The sequence below is a fragment of the Cervus canadensis genome, chromosome 6 (assembly GCF_019320065.1).
Source record: "Cervus canadensis isolate Bull #8, Minnesota chromosome 6, ASM1932006v1, whole genome shotgun sequence".
NCBI lineage: Eukaryota > Metazoa > Chordata > Mammalia > Artiodactyla > Cervidae > Cervus > Cervus canadensis.
In genome coordinates this window covers 75,429,034-75,439,203 of record NC_057391.1, presented here as the reverse complement: position 1 = coordinate 75,439,203, position 10,170 = coordinate 75,429,034, and the positions used below count along the sequence as shown (strand labels likewise).

The 10,170-nt window shown below is 51.0% G+C and overlaps 1 protein-coding gene across 1 annotated transcript; it reads left to right on the top strand.

Annotated features, from left to right (window-relative positions):
- The first annotated feature begins 341 nt into the window (after positions 1-341).
- On the top strand, positions 342-6,162 carry ZFP36L1 (ZFP36 ring finger protein like 1). The gene is made up of 2 exons (XM_043472369.1): positions 342-882; positions 3,349-6,162. The coding sequence occupies exons 1-2, from the start codon at positions 826-828 to the stop codon at positions 4,306-4,308; spliced, it is 1,017 nt and encodes a 338-aa protein (XP_043328304.1). The 5' UTR covers positions 342-825; the 3' UTR covers positions 4,309-6,162.
- Positions 6,163-10,170: the final 4,008 nt, after the last annotated feature.

The following is a 10,170-nucleotide window of genomic DNA, read 5'->3' as shown; positions in this document are numbered from 1 at the left end:
TTTCCTTTCCCCGTGGGGTTTGCGGAGGGGAACCGAGGGCTGAAGAGATCCCGGGAAAAGAGTGAAGTTGTGCGGGAACTTGGAGAAGTTTCAAGGGAGATCGGCACAAGATGGAAACCGCAGCCAGGGCGCTTAGGACGGGCTTCTGCTCCCGCTTGCAAAAAGAGAAAGTCGAGCCCGCCTTCCTGCCCGACCAAAAGAAAAAAAAAAAAAAAGAAGAAAAGAAAAATAACAACATAACAACAAGAACCCCGAAGAGTGTGGAATGAGTGATGTCACAGAGCCGCGCTCGCAGGCTGACAAAAGGGGGGCGCCCCTTCACCCCCCCCACCCCACCCCCCCGCGCCGCGCGCGGCCCCAGAAAGGGGCGCCGCCCCGGGGTAGACAGGCGAGCGGACTCGAAACTTTTCCTCTTTAAGAAAAAAAAAGTTGTGCGCGGCTCACAGTGGGTTTTTTTTTTTTTTTTTTCCTCTTCGCCTTCTTTCCTCGTCTCCCCTCCCCCTTCTTCCTTTTGAAAGTTTCTTTTTTTTTTTTCCCCCGAGTTTGACCGCATGGCTGATTCAACTTAAGTGTCAATCAACTTTTTTTTCCTCCTCTTCCTCATTTAAATAAGTTTAAAGCTCCTCCTCCCCCTCCGGCCCACCAAATCTGAAACTTATATAAATTGGGCTTCGCGCGCCGCAGCCCGGGAGAGTCAGAAAGGCGAGGGGCGCCGGGAGCAGGCGTGTGGGACTCCTGACCGGAGAGCCGGAGGCTGCGCCTTCCCCGCACCGGGACCTTCGCGACACACCAGACCCTCGTCCCTGCCCCGCGCGAGCGCCCAAGATGACCACCACCCTCGTGTCTGCCACCATCTTCGACTTGAGCGAAGTTTTATGCAAGGTAAAGTGGGGCGCAGCGTTTCCTTTTCAAAGTCTTTTTTCTTTTGTCCTCAAAAAGAATCTCCAAAAGTTTAGGTCTGGACAGGCAGTGGTGGGGGAGAGGAAGAGAGGCGAGATGGTTGTTTTTTCCGCTTCATTTTTCTCCCCAGTTTGAAGGAATTTGGCTTTCTCCTCCCCACCCTTTGCGTTTCAACCATTCCTGGCGGGGATTACCTGGGAATCCAGAGGCCAGAGTTTTAGGGGGCGCAGTGTGCGTGGGGGTTGCTCGGGGCAGTGTTTGGGGTTGGGGCAATTTTTCGGTGATTCTTTTCGTCCGTGACGTTCTGCTCTTGAGCCCGGCTTCGCTAGTTTGCTCCGTTTCGGGTGTCGCCGCTCCCGGGACGGAGTTCGAGTCTCTCCAGTCACTTTGCCGGACTGCAGGTCGGGAGGTGCGGGTCCCTCGGGAAGGAGAATCGTGGGATGACGTTTTGCTGGGTGATTTCCCCCTCTGTTCTGGAGCGGCTGGGAATCTGCGAGAAAAAGGCCAAGAGTTGTGATTCAAAGGATGTTGTCAAACGAGCTTGCATTGGGACTTCAGTTCGCCCCAGCTCTACAGGCTTCCTGTTGTGATAGCCGATCGTGCTGCAAACTTTGGGGGTGAAAGTGGGACTCGGGTTCACCCGCTTTACTCTTTTCTGAGAATGAGACTCGTGGATATGGACGGGATGGGGGGGGACGGAGGGGGAGACACGACGACAAAATGCCCGTCTGAGCTCTAGGGTCTTGGCGAGGAAGGATTTAATGAGGGCCTCCTTAAGTCGTGTAGCTTGCCAGCCGGTGTGGAAAAAGGCGAATTTTAAATCCGAAATATTTATTCCAGGAGTGCAGTTTAAGGGTATATAACAGAAGCCTGTGGATGTTAAATTTTTTTTCGCCCCCTCTCCCCAGTTTGAAAGAGAGAAGCTGCTTGGCTACTTTTAATTGCTAAAGTGTTTTGCTTTCTTTTAAACACGTCGAGTCATGTTGCTGTCTTTTCCTAGCTTGCTTCTCCAGTCGGTGCAGCTGCCAGGGCCCCAGGGCTGCAGGATTGGGGTGCAGGGACACCCTGGAGCTGAAGAGCAACATCAAAAATTTGAATTTCAGTTTCCTTCCCTCCCTGTGCTCTTCCAAACTTCAGTTGCCCTGGCGGCTGCCCGAGCTAGCCGGCACTTCTTCCTTCTTTTCGCGGCTCTCCGGCTCTTTGATCTATTTCTCTTTCTCTTGCTCCCTCCCCCCGCAGGACTTTTTAAATGAACCTCATTGTTGGGAACTGGCTCTCCACTTGGTTCCTGTAATCCGCTCCAGGGGGTGGTTGCTGTTACAGATTCCCGATCCCCCGCAGCTGATCCTAAGGGGCCAACTTTAGAATTTGCACAATGACACCCACATGGGCCGGGAAGCCAACTCCCAGGTCCCCTGCTCACACCCTTTCCAAATCTTAGGTACAGGTTGGGCAGGTGAATAGAGTCCCATTGGAACAGAGACCTGCCTGTAGTGCCTCTCCCCCCCCCCCCCTCCCCCCCGCCCCCCACGTCCATTATTGACTGGGAGGAGGTTGGGGGGATTTGGTGCTTTCCTTTTCCTTCCCACCTGCAGCTTTGCGTTAAAGATTAAACACTGGCGCTCTTATCCTACCCTGCTCTTGCAGCCAGGAAACTAACTGCAAAGGCATCCTCTCAGCGGAGGGGGTGGGGTGCGCAGTGAATGGTGGGAGAGATCATTGTAGAAGGCTCCCCTTCTGGGAGCATGGGAGTTTTGTATTGAGGGGATCACATCCCTCTCCCCCTCCCCCCCCCCCCCCCCCCCCCAAATCAGGGATTTCTCCTCTAGCCCCTCCCTCTCCCCCTCTAAGCTGCAAGGTAAAGTGAAGGCAGTCTGGAAACCTGTTGCCAAAGCAATAGATCGCTTCTGAAGGAGGAAGTTGAGCGACTTCGGCCAGACTGTGTGTGTGTGTGTTGGGGGGTGTGTGTGTGTGTGTGGGGTAGTCAGCTAAGCAGGGACTGATTGAAAGGAGGCCTAGCCCATAGTCTCCTGTGGTTTACCTTTTTTTGTTAGGAGGGTGGGAAGTGAGAGTTTGAGTTGTGTGAGATATTTTCAACTGAGGAAGGTGGAGTTGGATTTTCTGGATGAAAGTGGTAGCTTTGGGGACAGGATATGACAGTGGATTCCAGGGATCGGCATGGAGTAGGTGCGTGTATAAAACAATTTCTCACATAGGCCAGGATTTTTGTGGTTTCTTCTGCCTGGGACCAAAGTAAACCCTTTTGACTGCTGGAATGGGAGAAAGAGGAGGAGGGGGCTTGCCAGGGCAGAGGTGGGGATGGTGGGCTCCTTTGAGAGAGATGGAGCATTTCTGATTGTGGAGGGGGCTTGCCCTTAGGGGTACCCTTCTTGGCCTGGTGGATGGCCTTTGTCACTAACCACAGTCTCTCCTTGCTTTCCCCTCCAGGGTAACAAGATGCTCAACTACAGTACTCCCAGTGCCGGGGGGTGCCTGCTGGACAGGAAGGCGGTGGGCACCCCTGCCGGCGGGGGCTTCCCCCGGAGGCACTCGGTCACCCTGCCCAGCTCCAAATTCCACCAGAACCAGCTCCTCAGCAGCCTCAAGGGTGAGCCAGCCCCAGCTCTGAGCTCTCGGGACAGCCGATTCCGAGACCGCTCTTTCTCAGAAGGGGGCGAGCGGCTGCTGCCCCCCCAGAAGCAGCCGGGAAGCGGCCAGGTCAACTCCAGCCGCTACAAGACCGAGCTGTGCCGCCCCTTCGAGGAGAACGGAGCCTGTAAGTACGGCGACAAGTGCCAGTTCGCCCACGGCATCCACGAGCTCCGAAGCCTGACCCGCCACCCCAAGTACAAGACGGAGCTGTGCCGCACCTTCCACACCATTGGCTTCTGCCCATACGGGCCCCGCTGCCACTTCATCCACAATGCCGAGGAGCGCCGTGCCCTGGCCGGGGCCCGGGACCTCTCTGCTGACCGTCCCCGCCTCCAGCATAGCTTTAGCTTTGCTGGGTTTCCCAGTGCCGCCGCCACCGCCGCTGCCTCGGGGCTGCTGGACAGCCCCACCTCCATCACCCCACCCCCCATCCTGAGCGCCGATGACCTCCTGGGCTCACCCACCCTCCCCGATGGCACCAATAACCCCTTCGCCTTCTCCAGCCAGGAGCTGGCGAGCCTCTTTGCCCCTAGCATGGGGCTGCCCGGGGGTGGCTCCCCGACCACCTTCCTCTTCCGGCCCATGTCTGAGTCCCCTCACATGTTTGACTCTCCCCCCAGCCCTCAGGATTCTCTCTCGGACCAGGAGGGCTACCTGAGCAGCTCCAGCAGCAGCCACAGTGGCTCAGACTCCCCTACTTTGGACAACTCAAGACGCCTGCCCATTTTCAGCAGACTTTCCATCTCAGATGACTAAACCAGGGTAGAGAGGGACCCCCCCCTGCCTACTCTCCTCCCCCACCGCCTCATCCCCTCCCCACATCCCCTCCCCTTACCCTTCTCCCCATCCGATTCCTGACAAACCCCTACATAACAAGGTTAAGCTCAACCCCTTTCCCCCAGAACCTTGGACCCCCCCCCCTCTTTACATCCCACCCCCAACATAAGGACAAGTCAGTTTGTCAGTAGCTTCCTCTGGCTTGAACCCCCTTGATTTTTATAGCCCACTTAACCATGCATAACAGACAAGTCCCATATTTGTCAGTAGATGCCTTTTTTTTTGTTACCCACCCCTGGCTTAAGCCTTAAGTGCCAAATCACAAAAGAAAAAGCAGTAACAGTTTACAGAAGCAACTTAGTGCCTTGTAATCTAACTTTGTCACTGTGACTACATTACCTCTTCAGCGCCAGAGGGCACCCGTGGGCCTCCCCAGAGCCTCTGCCCAGGGGAGGGGGAGGTGGGGGGGGCATGTAGAACCAGCAGCTCCCTCCACTGGCAACACAATTGCACCTTTCCTTAATTTGTCTCCCACAACACTTCCTCCCTCCCTCTCCCTGGTAGCCCCCACACCCCCCTCGGGAGAGTTGTTGCCAGACTTGGGTTTTTGGGGAAACCTGTCTTGACATTCAAAACCTTTTTCTTCCCGACCTGAACCTCTGTTGACTAATCTTGCCTGGGTTCGTGTAGGTCTGCAGAAAGGAAGACTGCAAAAGCGGATGAAGATTGTGACATAAGTGGGACTTTGTGATTTAATTTTTTTCTTTTTTAAGTGGGGAGGAAGGGGAAGCTAGATGGACTATGAGAGACTTGATTTTGGTGCTAAAGTTCCCCAGTTCATATGTGACATCTTAAAAAAAAAAAATAACAACAAAAAGAGAGAAAAGCTTAAAAAAAAAAAACATGTAAGGGGTGAGCAGTTAATGGTATTCATTCCACATACAATATCTGTGTAAAACGATTTCCTGTAGAAGTAGCTTTAATGGTTTTTGCTCTAGAATACCGTAGGTCTATCCTTAGAGCACTCACGCCATGCTTTTTTCCCTGGGTTTTAAACTTCATATAACTTTCAGAAATTGGAGAGCAAAAATTTTGCTTGTCACTGCACATCAATATAAAAAAGCTTATTTAACTTATCAAAACGTATTTATTGCCAAACTATGCTTTTTTTTTTGTTAATTTTGTTCATATTTATCGGGATGACAAATCCATAGAATATATTCTTTTATGTTAAATTATGATCTTCATATTAATCTTAAAATTTTGTGACGTGTCTTTTTCCTTTTTTTCCACAGTTTTAATATATTATTCTTCAACGACATTTTTTGTAACTTTACACTTTTTTTGGTTATTTTATTTTAAAAAAATGAAAAATTAATTTAAAAAAATGCAAAAAACTGTTGGATTATTTATTTTAGAAATTTCCCCCCTTTGTGTTGGACTGCAAATTGAGTTTCTTTCTCTTTTGGCCTTTCACAACTAGGACTGAGAATGTATGTAAAAGTTCTGTGACAGTACAGAAGGAAAACAACTTTTTATGTATAGCTTCTAAAAGGGAAAAAAAAAAAAAGAAACCCTTTGACTTCCACGTGCCCATCTCAAGACATTCCGATTGCAGATTTGAGGTTCTGGATTCCAGGTTTTGGAGTTTTCCAATGTTAATACAAACAGAACTGGCACACCACACATTAAGATGAATGTAATTATTATTCCTCTTGCTGGTCACTACCGTCGCTTTCTATTTCTCTTTCTTTGTGTGAATTTATTTAAAAAAAACTTTTTGTAACGACTATTTGCAGTTTAAAAATCAATAAACCCATTTTTTTCAAGAAACATTGATGGTGAAGCTGGTTTTGCTTGCTTTGGCTTTGCTCTTTGCCTGTAGGCTTGTCCTTTGTAGATGAGGTAGGTGCTAGGAGGGGGAGGAGGGGGGAAGGGCGTTGGTTGGTTTCTTCTCTCTAACAGCTAAACCAGTGGCTGGTTCCTTTTCTTGAGGTTGGAATTCTGCTGAGCTTAGAGGGGATGGTGTGGGGGTTGATTGCAAAGCAGCCTGTATTTGTATTAACCTGCCCAGTTGTTGGTTGTTGACAAGGCGCCAGCCTTACCCACCCTTGTAGCCTGGAAGATTCTTCTGTAGACCTGAGGCATGGGGGCTTCCAATCTTCCCTGCTTAGTCTGTGGTCATAATGTTTGGGGTGCTGAAAGGATGAAGAGGGGGATGTAGCATATGGCACTCCAGCAAACCTGGATTTGTTCTTTTATTTGGGCGCTTCCAGGCGTTTTTTTTTTTTTTTTGGCTGTGCCACCTGACACATGAGATCTTAGTTCCTAGACTAGGGATCAAACCCACACCCATGCATTGGGAGTGTGGAGTCCTAATCACTGGGCAGCCAGGGAATTCCCTCTTGGCTTGTTTTTCCCCGCAGGAGATGGACCTGAAGCTCTAGCCTCTTAACACCTGTCTGGGGTGGGTATAATGAACCACTGCAGACTCATGGGCTTTCAGGGTGGCGAGGGGCTCAGTCACAGGGCACTAGGGGCAAAAGTAGTTTCATTTGGACTCAACATGTGCTGCTATATTTGGAAGACTGTTGAAGAGGCATGAAAATGGCCAGTGTAACGGGAAGTCATCAGTTCCCACCACTTTAGTCTTTTTTGCATCCCTGATGCCATGCAGGATAGGCAGGTGGTCATCTTGGGAAGGATGAGATCCCTTTGGCTAGAGGAACCTTAGCCAGTGTCAGATGGCCACTTAGAGGGGATGTTTTGCCTGCCAGAGAGAGGCTGCGTCCTTCTGAAATCTTAGTCTGGTTCTTGGGATGATTTCTTTCTGAGGAGGCAGGGATATCTGAGGCTTAGCTGCCTTCAGTTCCTTGCACTCAGTAAGTTTTGGGGTTGTTGTGATTGCTCAGTCACTTAGTCGTGTCTGACTCTGACCCCATGGACTGCAGCATGCTGGTCTTCCCTGTCCTTCACCATCTTCTGGAGCTCCCTCAAACTCATGTCCATTGAGTCAATGTTGCCATCCTATCATCTTAACTCTGTTGCCCCCTTCTCCTCCTGCCCTCAATCTTTCCTAGCATTCAATTTTAGGGAATAAGCTGAATTTCTACTGGGACTCCACTGGGCCCCTCCCAAGGCAGACAGGTCTGCAATAGACATCAGTTGGCCCAGGGCTGTCCTTGAGGTGGGGCAGACCTACTTTAGGCATCCTGTGATTTTGTTCCCTGGACAGTAGGTGCTTGCTGGGGGGCAGGGCCAGGAGGTAGAAAAAAGGGACTATTAACCTCTTCCAGGGCAAAGGCTGCTGGTGGAAGAAGGAAAATCAGCCCTTCCTGGGTCTGGAGTAAACCTAGGTAGGCCCTCTGTCCCTTGCAGAGGGAATGAGTACGTGTATGTGTATGCGGTGGGTGGTAATGGTGGTATGGGAGCATGTGAGTTTCCTTTCTGAATAAAAGCAAAAAGATACATAATTGTGCACCTTGAGCTGGCTTACTGTAGGCATAGATGAGCATATGGCAGATATCTTTGTAATTCCCCAGTTCATGGAGCACTGGTTGGGGGCTGAGTATACCCACTGGCCAGCCCAGAATTTCCTCCTCTGGAGTCAGTCCTCTGGGTGATACCAAAGAAGGAAGCATTGATTCTCAGAGATCCTGGAGTGTAGGCACTGGCTGGAAAGGTGAGAGGAGGTTCTCTATGACCTGGGGAAGCTTTCTGTCCCCAAGACTTGACCCTTCACTTCAGTGTCTCCATGGGAAACTCACACAGGCTGGACTTAGGCCCACTCAGGCCCAAGCACAATCACCACAAGAACCTGATTTTCTACCATATAGATCTTAAAGGTAGATGAGATACTGCAGTCCAAAGCTACTTGGGAAATGAAATAGCAGAATGGTTTCAGGCCCATTCTTTTTCCGGGATATTAGGTGATGAAAGGCCTCAATAGCAGCCCTAGTCCTGTGCTCTGGGCTGGCAAGGATTCCAGGGAGGTGTGAGCCCAGAGCTGGCAGGGAACCTCCCTGAGCCCCTCTATGGCCAGAGAAGATAAGAGCCATGCAGAGAGAGCGGGAAGTAAGGCCTCCAGAGAGGGAGGTGGGGCAGGAAAGGCCAGGCCTGCCTTTGTCAGCCAGCTTCCTGGGGCAAGAGGTCTACTTCCTCACCTCCTGCCCTGGAACTTGGGGCATCTGTTTTGGGAGCCTTTGCAAGGTCTGTCCTGGTGGGGCAGGGCCTCCATGGCTGTTGGCCCTGCAACTCATTTTGTTGTTGTTTACTTGCTCAGTTGTGTCCAGCTCTTTGCAACCCCATGAACTGCAGCACACCAAGCTTTCCTGTCCTTCACTACCTCCTGGAGCTTGCTCAAACTCACGTCCATTGAGTCAGTGATGCCATCCAACCAATCTCATTCTCTGTTGCCCCCTTTTCCTCCTGCCCTCAATCTTTCCCAGCATCAGGTCTATGACTCACAGTCTGGCTTTTGGTTAAATTTCTTTTCTTGGAGCAGCTCAAAGACATGAGATCTTTTGGCCACTGAGCAATGATTTACCTTTTTAGGCCTTGAAGCCTCACTTTTGGGAAGGAGTTTGGGAGCCTGCTCTACCTCAGTGTTACCCTGGTGAGAGGAAGACCTTTGGGAGGAATGGGGAGGCAAACGTGAGATGGGTTTTGCATTCAAGTGGATCATAACAAAGCATTGGTTATGGGCAGACACGGTTAAGGCAGGAAGATGTTTCTGTGGCATGGAGGTTGGAGCTCTTCAACTTGGGTTCAAATCCCAGCTCTACTTATGCTAGCTTGTGCCTTGGGTGAATGACTCAACCTTGAATTTTCCATCTGTATCTTGAGGGGTGACTGTGAGGATTAAGCAAACCATACCAATGATGGTTCTCCATTCAGTGCCAGGTAGTCTGAGAACTTTGTGTGTGTTAACTCATTAAATGCTATAGCGACCGCTCAGAGGAAGTTCAATACTACCATGATTTTACAGATGGAGAATCTGGGGTGCAGAGAAGTTCCCTCATTTGTCACATGGTTAGAAGTGTCAGGATTTGAACACGAATAGGCCGGCTCCATGCCTACATTTCACTACTATGTCTCAGACTGGCACACGGAATGCTTTTGGCGTAGTCCCCAGCACATAGTAACTGCAGATTGACGGTGTTAGTTCCTATCTCCCTTGGCTTTTGTGGAGATTTTGCAGGGGTATAAGAGGTGACCAGTTGGATTAGATGACTCTGTACACACCCCCTCCACTGGGTGTCACGATCTCATGTCCCACAGGGCCCTGGATTGGAGCGTTTGGAGGACGGTGCCCAGGAGGAGGGGCAGGACACTGCCTTGGACTTTCCCCTTCTTTGCCTGTCATGGGGTGGCTTCTGTTAATGACTGACAGAGCAAAGGGTGCCCAGGGCTGCCTCGAGAGTTGGCCTTGTGGCCTTCTTCCCCCAGGGTCTCCCTCCCTGCACGTAACCAATCGTTTAATCACATCTGGCTGGATGGACCTGAATGCTACCTGAGTTCAGGGGCCGGGGACAGTGGTGACCAGCCACGCCCCTCCCCTCTCCTTGCAGGTGGCCCCCCTCAGGCCAGCCTCTGCCAGCAAACAAGGATTCAGAGAGGTGGGAAGCAAGGTGAAATCTTGGCTTTTTCTTAAGGTCAGATCAGCACTGGAGGGTCCTAGGATGACCTACCTCTCGATGGGTAAAGCTTGGCCTACAGAGAAACCTCCAAGGACTTATGATACTTCTCCAGGAGCCTCGAAGGGTTACATCTGAGTTACCACAGTGGGCGCTTAGTCTCTGAGGAAATAGGGCGGGGGCTGCCCGCATGCTAGGTTGGGCT

Excerpts from the sequence above, each read along its gene's own strand:
- ZFP36L1 (XM_043472369.1), top strand. The coding sequence starts at position 826 with ATGACCACCACCCTCGTGTCTGCCACCATCTTCGACTTGAGCGAAGTT. Across the intron at positions 883-3,348 it reads TGAGCGAAGTTTTATGCAAG|GGTAACAAGATGCTCAACTA; the intron begins GTAAAGTGGGGC and ends TTTCCCCTCCAG.